The sequence below is a fragment of the Hyaena hyaena genome, unplaced genomic scaffold, assembly GCF_003009895.1.
Source record: "Hyaena hyaena isolate Hyena2069 unplaced genomic scaffold, ASM300989v1 scaffold_269, whole genome shotgun sequence".
Lineage (NCBI taxonomy): Eukaryota > Metazoa > Chordata > Mammalia > Carnivora > Hyaenidae > Hyaena > Hyaena hyaena.
This window is the reverse complement of record NW_024080896.1, coordinates 458,442-472,338: the sequence shown is the minus strand read 5'-3', so window position 1 is coordinate 472,338 and position 13,897 is coordinate 458,442. Positions and strand designations below refer to the sequence as shown.

The 13,897-nt window shown below is 36.0% G+C and overlaps 1 protein-coding gene and 1 pseudogene across 14 annotated transcripts in view; one reads left to right on the top strand and one right to left on the bottom strand.

The window, feature by feature from the left end:
* CDC14B (cell division cycle 14B) overlaps nucleotides 1–13,897 on the bottom strand; it is a 112,592-nt gene that overhangs the window by 25,920 nt on the left and 72,775 nt on the right. For all 14 annotated transcript variants that reach the window (XM_039245675.1, XM_039245668.1, XM_039245673.1 and 11 more), the window contains 5 exons: nucleotides 12,417–12,493; nucleotides 6,920–6,986; nucleotides 4,284–4,346; nucleotides 1,236–1,323; nucleotides 708–938 (listed from right to left, as the gene is read on the bottom strand). In XM_039245675.1, the coding sequence (XP_039101606.1) occupies nucleotides 708–938; nucleotides 1,236–1,323; nucleotides 4,284–4,346; nucleotides 6,920–6,986; nucleotides 12,417–12,493 (526 nt within the window). The remainder of the gene's footprint in view (nucleotides 1–707; nucleotides 939–1,235; nucleotides 1,324–4,283; nucleotides 4,347–6,919; nucleotides 6,987–12,416; nucleotides 12,494–13,897) is intronic.
* On the top strand, nucleotides 7,525–7,674 carry LOC120240846 (annotated as a pseudogene).

The following is a 13,897-nucleotide window of genomic DNA, read 5'->3' as shown; positions in this document are numbered from 1 at the left end:
AAAAAAAAAAAAAAAAAAAAAGGAAAAAAAAAAGAAATTAGGGTGTCTTTTTTGAGAGTGTGAGAGAAAGAGAGAGAACGAGATAGAGAGAGAGAAAGAGAATGAGCAAGGAAGAGGCAGAGGGAGAACCCTAAGAAGGCTCGGCAATCAGTGCAGAGCCCAACGTGGGGCTCAACCCCATGACCAGATCATGACCTGAGCCAAAACCAAGAGTTGGACGCTTAACCAAATGAGCCACTCAGGCGTCCCAAAATTAGGGTTTTACTTATTTTTTTAAATTTTTAAAAAATGTTTTATTTATTTTTGAGACAGAGATAGAGATAGCATGAGCAGGGGAGGGTCAAAGAGAGAGGGAGACACAGAATCCGAAGATAGGCTGCAGGCTCTGAGCTAGCTGTCAGCACAGAGCCTGACGCAGGGCTCAAACCCACAAACCATGAGATCATGACCTGTGCTGAAGTCAGACGCTTAACTGACTGAGCCACCCAGGTGCCCCCAAAATTAAGGTTTTAAAGGCATTCTATATATGCACAGCTTTTTAATGTCAATCATACCTCAATAAAGTGGCTTTAAGAAAAAAGCAACTTACAAACAACAACAGCAAAGGCAGCTTCATGTGTCCTGGCATATAACCTAAATGGGCATGGTGCGTTTCTAAACGTATATACCTACGTTTCCAGCATCTTTAACCAACCCTTGGAACATACCTTTACAATGTACTGCAATGGCGCCCTCTGCATTTTCACAAATATCCAAAAATTCTTTGACAATGGCATCAGTAGGGGTGCTGCCATCCGCAAAGAAAAGGTCATAGTGATCGAAACCAGCATTCGTAAAGCGTTTGGCATCATACATCCTTTTATTCAGACGAATAATAGTAGTAACGTTGTGATTCTTAAAGTATGGAATATAAGCCTCAGGAGAATGTTGGTGGTAACCTAATAAAGAAATTCACCAGACACTGTCAAATGCAGAAAGAAAACAATGGGTAACAATTTCACCTGTAATTGGGTGGAAAGAGTATCTGAACTGGGGGCTGAATACCAATTTGATTATAACTATAAAAGGATTAGTTTAAGAAGTTAAAAGCCAGGCAGAATGATGTACTAAAATGACCAAGTATATTTAAATAATTAAGACAGACAAGCTTAATTTAACTCTTTGGCCTCTTTCAAAAGAAAATACAGGATACTTTTAATAACAAAACTATACTAGGTCCCATTATTTTTGCATACCACTTTCAAGTCTGGTTCTTGAATGAGGTCCACAGAAGGCAATAAATCGGTCTGGTATTATCCAGTTTAAATCTCCATTTTCTGCTTTCTGCAAAGGGAAGACCAGGTACAATTCATCTTTAGACTTCATCTCCTATCCACACTCCCTCTCAACACTGAGTGTCTGAAGGACTTCAAATCCATTTGTTTTAGCACAAAATCAGTTTATAAATGACCATGAGATAGGAAACTAAAAATTAGTCTGCTATGAGAAGTCCCAGAGAGTTAATTTCTTCTGATCCTAATCACTTTTTTAAAAACAGTGTTTCTTTGCTTGGATAGTCAACCTTTGGAAAACAGCTTACTGCTGCTATTCAAAATATACCTAAGTATTTTAATTATTTTATCCAGGTAAATTCTCATATAGTTGTTGCTAATTAATAAGAAAGCAAACTTTTATATTATGAGGGCTCGTAGAAACTTTCCTATTTCCCTGAAAGACTAACTGGATTCCAACATGAGCAATCTTGATTCCTTGAACAAAGGGTAGAAAACAAAACTTCTGATTTCTCGCTATTTACACTTTATTTCTAAAGACACATACCTCCATCATTTTGTTAGCTATTTAGTAAGAGGGTCAATGAAAAATCTGCACTAAATCCACCAGTAAATTACAAGTACAGTAAGATCACAGTGCATCTCTAGAAAAAAATGTGAACATAAAGTGATACTTAAAACACTTTACTTCCTGTTATTAAGTCCTTTCAACAGAGTTACCGTAATAATTATTTTAAGATAAATACAGCTCAACTTTAACAATAATAGAAATGGATACCCAAAGACTTAAGCAGGAAGTAGAAGACACTCGATAGTGGAGAAGGAGAGAACTAGCAATAAAAACAAGCAATTGGGGTATACATTTGTACACCTAAGAACAAGTAAGCAATAAACTGTGAGTTGTCTGAATTATCTACAAGCCAGTAAGGTAAGCCATGTCCAATTTACTTAATTATCAGTGAGGGGAATTAATGAGCCCTTATTCCATAGTAAAAGTCCTAAGCAGGAATGAGAACGCGTCCAGATAATTCCAGTTTTGAAACGGAATCAGAAATCTGGAGTTTTTATAATGAGAAATATATAATTAGATTTCACTGAACTGTAGACATCACATATTGTAAGATGCATCCTGAATTCAGAGAAGTTATATAATAGGGGGAAAATGGGCATCATGGAATCAATGAAAGACACTAATCCAAAATTTCTAAATATCTGTAGAGAAACAAAACTACCCATGGCCTGTAGTTACCTAAACAGTTCCTTGTGTTTCAATGCAGTTTCACTGAAAGTAAATAGCATATGGGGGCAACCTTGTTGCTACCCCCAACACTGCATTAGTGAAAGGGAAGCTAACTAGCACCTATATTACTCCTCAGTAACACATAACGACAACACTCTGCTCCACTGAAGGAACACCTACTGAGGTTCTTAATAGTTTTATGTGTCTAAAAAGAGAAAATATATTTTATTTTAAATGCTTAAATTTATAAGGACAAGCACAAAAATAATGGCATTAAGTTATATTTACTTAAGGATCCTTATTAGGATGTGCATTAAATATATATTGTACTTCAGAAACATACTGGTATTACAGAGAAGTAAAGATACAGCTGGCCCAAATGAATCAATAATGATATGTTTTATATCTTTGGTACATCACAGTAATTACTAACCGTAACTATTAGACTAGTTCAGTTATACCTCAAAGTTTAAAATAATAAGTACTCTAGGGGTGCTTTGCTGGCTCAGTCAGTTGGGTGTCTGGCTCTCGAATTTTGGCTCAGGTTGGTCATGATCTCAGAGTTCATGAGATTGAGCCCCACGTCAGGCTCTGGGCTGACACTGTAGAGCCTGCTTGGAATTATCTCTCTCCCCTCTCTCTCTGCCTCTCCCCATGTATGTTCCTTCTCTAGCGCTCTCTTTCTCAAAATAAACAAACATTAAAAAATAATAATAATAATACTCTAGAAATTGACTGTGAAAGGAACAGTTATCTGAGGATTCGAGACACTGTTGCATAAAAGTGCCATCTGTTGGAATCACTCCTGCTCCAGATAACTACAGTAGGATAAAAAGACAAGATTCTACAAGTACTCTTGGTGAAAAAGACCTTTAGCATAATAGCATCTCATTACTTAAAGGGTGGAACGGTAAAATCAAATTGCTTATTCTTTAAAATATACATTTTAAAATGTAGAGGACATCTATTGTTTTGCCTTCCTGGACTTTCTTCTTTCTCTTTCTTTCTTTTATTGTCTGTGTGGTTTGACAGGGCTGATCCCAGCACACCCTTCCAACTACTGAGATGGCCCACCCAACAACTACCCTCACCAAGAACACAGTCTAGCTCAGAGCGAGGCACATGATCTAAGCCAGGCCAATGAGGAACTCATGAGTTTTTTGTGATGAGTTTACCCAAGTGAGTAAATCAAAATTGCTGGTCGCCATCACTACTGTGGAAGGCTGGCCTGGGAACAAAACTAGCTTTTTCTGGCGAGTATCTGAGTACATTCATCTGGTCAGGCCTGAAGTTATAACACCTGCTAAGTCAATAAATGTCCCCTTTTTTATTTAAGCCATTTGTATTTATGTTCTGTAATTTGCATCCAGAAGTGCCTTGACTTCATACAAACAAAAGGTTATGATAAAAACATTTTCCAGAGGGAATTAGATGTAAAAGGACTTTTATTCACCTCATCAGATCCTATGCTAAGGGTTTTAAAATTTCCTCATTTAATCACTATGAAATTATCACTACTAAAAAAAATTAAACATGAAAGAAAAATGCCCAGGAGCACATTTCATGCACTCTGGCAAAGATTTATCAAATGCAGAAATCACCTCTAAGAACTAGAACTGTAGAAATGAGGGTAAGAGGATAAAGACCTGCCTTTTTTTTTTTTTTTTGCTCTACACATATCTAAATTGCTCACTTCTTCAAAAAACAAGAATATTACCTCTATAAGTAAAACATGAATAAAGGAGTTAAAAGCAGTATCCTTGAAAACTTACTTCATAGTGTTCGTATTCATCAAGGTTAAATGTGTTGAAATTAAGGAAGTCATACTGCATTGCCTAAAATCCAAAGGAAAGCTTTTAAGATAAAGATGCAAATAAGAAAACAATTTCCGATCCAATTTCCTAATTAAAAATATCAGGAGGTACCCCAAAAGAGCATTACATTTAGATTTTGTTGCACTTAATAGCTTAATAGTTTTCAAAGAAGGTGGGTTATGTGTTTTAAATGCTTCCATTATCTGGAAAATTAGCTATAATAATATTTATTTTAATAAGATTTGATTTTTTATTTTCCTTCATCAATCATCCTATTCATGCAGAGCTAAATAACCAAGACTTCAAAGAAATCCTACTAACTTTAATAACTTAGTTAGCTGATCTAATGATCAACACCACCAAGCAATGGCCCCTAAATAAATAGTAAAAAAGAAATAAGCCATAAGTTAGCTTATCACAAACAAATCCCACCACTTCATAAATATCTTCAAATTCTTCTGAATTTGGATTAAAAGATGAATGTTCCTGATACAACAAAATTCAAAATTTTGATGAAAAAATTCTTCTTTCAATAAAAAGAAAAACCGTAACATTTCTGTTTTATTCTGTAACCTCTCCCTGAGGTGAAGTGCCAGGTCATGCTAAGCAAAATAAGCAGAGCATCTAATTTCTGAGTCAAAGACAAGCTGGTGGCCTCTGAGAAGTATTATCCCTGCTCACTGAGCCAGACAGTATGCAAGCAAGGATTATTTTTTTATTGAAGTATAGCTGACATACAATGTTTTATTAATTTCAAGCGTCCAACATAATGAAATTGACAATGCTATAGATTACTCAGTGCTCACCATGGTTAAGTGTAGTCGCCATCTGTCACCATACAATGTTACTGTGCTACTACTGACCATATTCTCAATGGTGTACCAAAACTTCTTGATCAGCAAGGTATCCTTGGTTCAAAAGGGGTGACTCTGTAAACTCAGCTTTCAAAATTTAAACTACTGTAATACGAATGGAAAATGAGAAGGCTACAATACCAAACAAAAACTCTCATTTTTAAAGATATAGCTATTTAAATTCTAATTCTAAGAGTATGATGAATTATATTTCTTTGAATTCAAAATACTCAATATATGTCATGCTATTTGAACTATATGCTCCTAACAGAATGATACAATAAAATGCAGTTTAGAGGCAACTTCTATTCATAAGGAGAACCTATTTAGAAGCTGCATTAAAATGAAGTCACAATTACTTTTATAAATATTTTATATAGGCAATAATATTCAAAATCAGCCATAAATAAAAAATGTTTCAACTGAAAATCAGAAGCTGTTGACTCCTGAATAAAATTAAATATAAAGCGAGAAAAGGAGTCTTTGACCTATAGTTCCTGCTAATTAATTAGACTTTGGATATAATATCTGACTTAAAAAAAAAAAACTAAGCCAAAAATAACAATAGAATGTTAGAGTAGACCATTTCCAAGGCCCTCTAAGTTTTTCTCCTCTATCTTTAAAGGAAGTGGAAGTAGAGAGAAGGGAACCCTAGAATCAGAAGAGGTATGCCTGACTGCAGTAGCAGTTCCCAGGGGTCATTTATACCTGCTGTCCTTCCATCTCTTGATTACCTCCTCTGCACATTACCTGCCTAACGTGAGGCCTGATAGAGCTGCCTCAGAGCCTATGGCAATGAACTTGATCAGCTCTATCACAGTGACTGGACTCAAACCCAAAACAACATTAAGTTCCATACCTTGCTGCCTAATACAGGAAAAAAAGGTATACTAATTAATCTCTGAATTCGTATACTAATTAGTATACTGATTTCTCAGAAAGCCACCATGTTTCATTATACAATAAACCAGTGCTTTTTGTTTCATTATACAAAAAACCTGAGATGCTGTTGAAAGCTTATTTGATCCATGGGCTACTGATTTACAATTCTAGTTTCTTGTGCTGCCCTGACTTTCAAGACACATACCTGAGGGAGGGAGTGTTATTACCAGAGTCTGCTACGTCACATAACTCCAGGGGACCCCATTCATTTAGAATGTGATATTAAAGGTGTCCCTCTGAGTCAAAGACAGCAGGCAGCGCTGGTTATAAAACACAGCAGTTATTTTTAAATAGCTTTGACAAAGCAGTGGTGACCTACTTAGTCTTATATAAAACCTAGTAACAAACTAGTGGACTACACAAATTCTTCTGAACTAGAAACTGAATGCCTGAAGATACAAAATGAAGTGTTGTTATCAATTACTGCATAACAGACATGTCTGTGGTAAAGAGGATTGGTGGATATCAGACCATAAAATATGTAAGTCAAAGAAAACTTGGAAACTGGTACTATATTTACTTTTTGTTTTCCTTTGAAATCATAACACACTCAAAACATGTCTGGATTTAGAACCTAATTACATAACTAGCTCTTATTGTCTTCTGTTGTTCAAGTGGCTTTTCTCCCAACTCACTCAGGGAAACATTCAGATTCAGAAAAATTGTTCTCTGGTTTGGCATCATTCTAACGTTAATGAGAAATGGGGTATCTCTGACATGCTGCACACCTTGGAAGATCCTTGCAGAAAAGGCTTAGTCTTCCAACTCAACACTGGGTGCAGTCTATGATTCACTTACCTTCTTTACTGCATGAAAACAGTCGAGAAGTGTAATGTAGAAATTGCAACTTCCATAGGCAGCATCTCTGAAATCCCAAAAGTATTGAAATACATAGCTCAGTTAACTTTAATTTTCTGTGATACACTCACCTCAAGACAAAGCAAACTAGAATCTAAAAGCAAACCACATACTGAGGACCAGACTCAAAAAAAAAAAATCTTGCCTTCTGATTTAAAAATCAGATAAGGATAAGCCACTGTTATCAATTTCACTGCAGTTTCTACCTATTCCAGTAGATACTGTTTTATAGGCATGAATCAATAATAACCACTTTTTAAATTTCAAATGGTCTCCCTAGATCATTTTTGGCCTTGATGGCTGGGCTTCAAAAGTTCCTTGAGTTCTAATCAGTAATAGGTACTTCTTCCCACAAAAGAGCAAGGCATTGAATCTTTTCTTTGAACTAGAAAATACCATATTAAACTGTTACCAGATTAAGACTTCTTTTTTATTCTGTTTATACATATATATGTGTGCATGTATAAGTATGTGCTGCAGGTATATCTATCCACGAAGAAAAACAATACTGGGAAATCAAAGTAACATTTGAAATACTAGGTGCAAGCTTTGCACAGTGGCAGTAATATAGCCAATGAAGTTTATCTGAGGCTCAATTATTGCTAACTGAAATACTAGTTGCAAGCTAAAAAAGAAAGCGGTCTGTTTTTCTCAAAAAATTGCTTTCACAATTTTTAACAAGTTAACTGAGTAACTTCTTTCTGATTCTTACAAGATCTGAATACCAAGAAAACCACAGGAACTAAGGGGTCAAACACTGTTAGTAGAGCTTTAGTGCTCTTGGGGAAGTACTTAAATTAGTTTACAGACAACTCCACCCAACACTGCATCAACATCTATCTTTAATCTTACCACAAATCTCTTAATGTCAGTTAAGGTTTTGAACTCCACTCCCATCTGCTTCTCCTTTCTAGCTACCAGGAGCCATTACAAAGGAAAATGTTTGGAATTAGGCAAGATAAAAATTAATTCAACTTTGATCATTCTAGACATGCCAAACAACTGTGACTCTCTGAATAGTCCTTATTTGGTCCCTTGGTAGAAACAGGATTCTACTGAAGCCATCATTAATTGCCTGTCTTGGTTGAGTTTTCACACTGTAATATTACTTAACCTGAAAAATTATTTCAGTTTTCAACTTACACAAACCTTAAGAATACAAACTTTTATAGCAACATGAACAAGGAGGAAAAGGACTATTTTAGTTTTAGACATTATTGTCTGGATTGGTTAGAATTACTGAGTTAAGTTATAGGTTAGCTTTCATAGGATTGCACACAAAGTCTTACAACATGCCATTTCTGTCCAGTAAGCTTCTGAATTTAAAAAGCTATTCATCCAAACAGCTAGACCAGGTCTCTATGCAACCTAGAAAATGATTTTACCAATAGTTTATTGGCAATATTCAGGAGGAGAAAAACAAAATGACCCTTACAGTTCTCAGTGTGGTCACTGGTCAAACAGCCTCAACATCTCCTGATCTTGTTAGAAATGCTAATTCCCAGCTCCACCCCAGAACCACTGAGTCAGAGGTTCTATGTGTGGGCGAGGTAATTTTTGTTCTAATAGGTTCTCCAGGTGATTGTGATGTATGTGCAAGTTTAAGAACCACTGACCTATAGAATCAACACAAATATTTGTTGATTTGTAGAAATAATTTTTCCATGGAATAAAGTACATTTTTAGATAGAGAGTCTAAGGGTAAGGAAATAAGGTAATTTAGCCTAAACCAAAATCAAAATTATCAGAGAAAATATGGTGAAGTCTTAAACTGCATCCCAGTGTTTTAACCATTTCTTTCATTATCTTCTTAACCTACTGATAATTCTTTCCCAATCAAGTTAAATACATGTTGATTCAGTCTTTGTGATAACTTGATACATTTTTTTCAATGCATATTTTTTGAGAACCTACTATGGGCCAAGCCCTGCTCTAGTCAATGATTCGACAAGCTTTGATCTGGGCTCAGCTAAAGTTCTGCCTCATGCATCATACGACCTGAATAGACAACGAGTATCTTTCTTTATTCATTCCTGTTTACTTCATTAACACCTCCAACTTTAAACAAACCCATACTTCCTTCCTTCTACCCAAGCAATCAGCCTTCTTCAAAACAGCAGAATGGCAGCTATGAATCTGGATGTTAAGGTTGGGGTCGGTAAGATCATTTAACAAACTTAGAAAAGCAGAGGAGAATCAATGAAGGAGTATTGCTGAGAAACTGAAAAAACAATGTCAAACACTAGTTTAAAAAATAACAGCTTTTGCAGCAGCTTGTTTGCATAACAGCCCCAAACTGCAAACAACCCAAGAATCCATCAAAAGGACAAAGGACAAATAAATTGTGACGTTTTTATCGAATGGAATGCTACAAAAGCAATAGAAAAAGGATGAACTACTGATGCCTGCCACAACATAGATACATCTCACAGGCATGATGTATTTTAAAAGCTAGTCCCAGTTCTGCAAAATGCCTACTCTCTGACTCCATTTATAAGAAGTTCAAAGTCCAGAAAAACTAACTGATGGTGGTAGAAGTCAGCAGTGGTTACTTAGGGGGTGGTTACTCACTAGAAAAAGGCTGAAACGAATCCTCAGGGGTGCTGGCAGTGTTCTGTACATTGAACTGGATGGTAGCTACATTTACATATGAGGTTAGTGGGCTCAAAATAGAAAGTAGAGACCCACCCCCCCCAACAACAACAAAAAAAATCAACTAAGAAGCAAAGGGTAATACCAAAAAATAAAAATATATGCTCTTCATAACAGTAATCCTAAGGTATTAAAAAAATATTGAACTACATTTTACACTATTTTTTCATTTAGACAAAGAGAAATATTGAGTATACCCATTTAGAAATCAAATCAACTTGGTGATTGAATAATTTTATCTAAGTTGAATTAAATCTAATTAAATACTGCTGTGGAGGGGCGCCTGGGTGGCTTAGTCGGTTAAGCGTCCGACTTTTGCTTAGGTCATAATCTCGCGGTTCATGGGTTCGGGCCCCGTGTCAGGCTCTGTGCTGACTGCTAGCTCAGAGCCTGGACCCTGTTTCAGTCTGTGACTCCCTCTCTATCTGACCCTCCCCTGTTCACGCTGTCTCTCTCTCTCTCTCTCCTAGAAATAAATAAAACATTAAAAAAAAAATACTGCTGTGGAACACCAAAAGTTTTTTAACTGTAAATCAATGCTATTCTTACTAACAGCTATATTTATACTATACACTTCCAGTAGCAAGAATAAATGACTACAATGCAATCTCTTCCAAAATATTATCAAGCTTAAACTTTATTTATTAATTTTTTATTAATAAATAAAGCTTTATTAATTCTGATTGGCCTACTTTCTAATTAGTAAGTTCAAAGAACAGTAAAATGTGGCGAAGCACCCAATTTCTTAAAAAATATGCCATATGCTGATACTTTTGTAGAATGCAATAAGTATAAAATATAACAGTATTGTATTATTACATGCCCAAAACAACACAATAACTTTATTTCTGTAAATAAAAATAAAAGTTTTATTCAATAAAAATGTTTCTTATAAACAAAAATGAATTACTAGAAGAATAGAAGGAAAAAACACATCAAACACAAGCCCAAATTCTTCTAATATTTGATTCCACAGACATAAAAATATTCTATTAACATTATTACTAAAGTCTCTAAAATCTTACTCCCAATTCCTATAGTTAGCTGGAAACAAAAACTTCACAGATTGACACTAATTCATAGGCCATCCTTGGAGAAACAATACTTTGGATATATCAAATATCTCCTATCTGTGACTGCAAAGATTCAAATTTTACCAACTTGAGCTGTTTCTAGCTAAGTCCTGTTTTTTAGAGAATTACAAACATTTGCTCCTGGGGCTAAAAGTAACTAACTTCATTTCTCAGTGCCAAACTGCAGTAATTTTAAACTCAGGTAAAGCCCAAAAAAAAAAAAGCAAGCAACATTTATCTATTTTTGGCCTTTGCATTTAAATCAATGCAAACTCTCTTTTACATCAACAGTGTTCCATGAATCCTTACTTGGATTATGTGAAATGTGTGCACTTATTCTATATTTCAGGACCTTGCGCTATCAACTTTAAGAATGGAACTATTATAGAGGAATACTAATATAAAGAGCTCTGTACAACTAAATTATCTCTGTATATCAATGCTCCTGTGACTCACAGACCACAGATACAAACCTTTCTTCTAAAGGAAGTATATGGTTGCTGTTAGATCACAGGCTGAAAAGAAAAGCAGAGCACTCTCCTGGTTAGAAAATAATCTTCATCTCTTCCTACCCACCTCAAACAACAGAATACCTAACATATCCTTGAAGGAAAGGTGGTGGTACGGGTTCAAAGCAATTCTTCTAATCTGCTAACTCACTTAATATACAATGTTTTGAAACAAGTATCTATTTCATGGAGTAAGTCCATAGACGTCCTACAGCTATTGAAGAAGATTCTGCCCAGTCAATGGGAGACCCATCCCAAAGCTTGTCCACAATGAAGTCAAATTTACAACGTTACATTTAAAAAGTAAAGCCATGCCTTCAAAATCAGGCATTCAATGTACAATACTAAAATTACTACCTTACAAGTGGAAGAAAAATGCAATACTTGAAATTACCAACACAGCATGCAATCAGCAAAATTATTTCACACCTTTATTACACATCGAGCACCATATAATATTTAGATTATGTAGCTAAGTCAAAAATTTTGAGAAACACACAGAGAAGCTTTTAGAACTTAAAGAAAAAAAAGAACATAAGTTTTTTTCAAAAGATCTGCAACATGATCACTTGGTAAGTTTGAGAGGAGGATGAAGGTGTCATCCATTTACTTACAGAGAGTATTTACAAAGCGCCTCTAGGACACAGCCACTTGGTTTCTCTAGTAGTGGTGCTACGTTAGCAACCTTGCCCACTATCTCTGCTGGCAGGCAAATCCCTAAGACAAAGAGGTTCCTTTTTGCTGTAGAAATGAACTCCTGATTATCAGGAAAACTCTGTTAACTCCTCAGGACCCAACTCCTCAGTGGTAGCTCTGAGTTCTAACTCCAGGACTGTTCTCTGATAACAAAGCATATTTTCCATGAGTGGCAGAAGTTCTCACACAGAAGTGATTCACTGCCTAGAGACAATGTCTAAAGACATTTTGGTTTCCCAATTAATTTCATGGTGGTGTAGGTATTACTGGCAAGTAGTAGGCAGAAGGCAGGGATGCTGCTGAGAGTCCTACAATACACAGGATAGCCCCCACAACAAAATGTCGATAGTGTCACTGTTGAGCAACCCAGATCTACGAGGTTATTTGCACTCACTCTAAAATGACTATTTACCAGGTCTTTTTTTTTTCCCCCCAGAAACAATTATACCAAGATATTTCTGGCAAGGACTTGACTGAATGAATTTATCATATCACTCTTATATTTACCTGAAAGGAATATAGGATGTATTTCCACACATTAATATTCTATATGCTTCTTCTGGAGTTCTCCCCAAATATATAACCTACATATGAAAAGAAAAGAAAAAGGCAATTTATTTCTAAATGAAGATACAGTGCTGTCACGGCAAAGTTTTGTACAATTTCTCTCCAATAACCTGAGCCTAGATCTCTAGCTTTCCCAAGGATCCTGAGAGTCACTCAGCATCCGTCAGTGAAAGCCTTTTTTGTTTCAATCTGCCATAGTTAGTTTCTGTTGCTTGCAGGAAGAGCACTGACCAACAAATTCACAACAACCTTTTGTAGTAATCAGTACAGCATTTTTAAAACAGACTTTCTAAACCAAGACATCAGACTGAGCACATGCTTTTACCCCATCTCTTTTCTGAAAATCCACTGAAATGACCATAAAGAAGTGTGTGGAGGTCAGGGTTGGGAGATGGATTGAGACTGTGGGAAAAGGTGGAAAACGACATAAAGGCAGGGCAAGTTTATTAACTCCATCCATTTAGATTTAACTACTTACAATTCTGTACAGGTTCCCTAAAAAACTGCATTTGCTTCCTAGTCTCATTGGCTTCTTTTATCCTCAGAACTATATCATACTTCCATACTTATCTGGTAGAATTTCTTCAAGTAGATGCTTTAGCATTTCAGGTCCACTGCTAGTATTCCTTGCATTTCTAATAGTTTCTTGTTTTCTGCCCTGACATTTACGGACTATGTAGATGATTTTTAGTGGGTAGTTCTTTTCTCTAAATAGTTTAGCCATGTTGTTTCATTGTCTTCTCAGCTGTAGTGTTGCACAAGTATTTTACTAGCCTCATTCTCTCCTTCTCTTCCTTACAAGTCACTGGTTCTAGAAACTACTGACATCCCTCTAGATAAGCCATCCTCAATCTCCAATTCAGTTTGCCTGGGGTTTTCTGATCCTCACACTGTCTTAAGGGACAAGTCTTTTTCCAACTCAGAATCTTCCTGCAGGGCCGGACATTTTCAGCTCATATATGGGGGAGAGGTGGCCTCAAGCATTAGATTTGGCACATGTGTAATCACAAATTAGAGTCAGTATTAAAGCTTACTTTGGTGGTGTTGGGAGAACTGGACAGCAACATGCAAAAGAATGAAACTAGATCATTTTCTCACACCATACACAAAAATAAACTCAAAATGGATAAAGGACCTGAATGTGACACAGGAAACTATCAAAACCCTAGAGGAGAAAGCAGGAAACAATCTCCTTGACCTCCACCGCAGCAACTTCTTACTTGACACATCCCCAAAAGCAAGGGAATCAAGAGCAAAAATAAACCATTGGGACCTCATCAAGATTAAAAGCTTCTGCACGGCAAAGGAAAAAACCCACAAAACTAATAGGCAACCAACGGAATGGGAAAAGATAGTTGCAAATAACATTATCAGATAAAGGGTTAATATCCAAAATCTATAAGGAACTCACCAAACTCCAC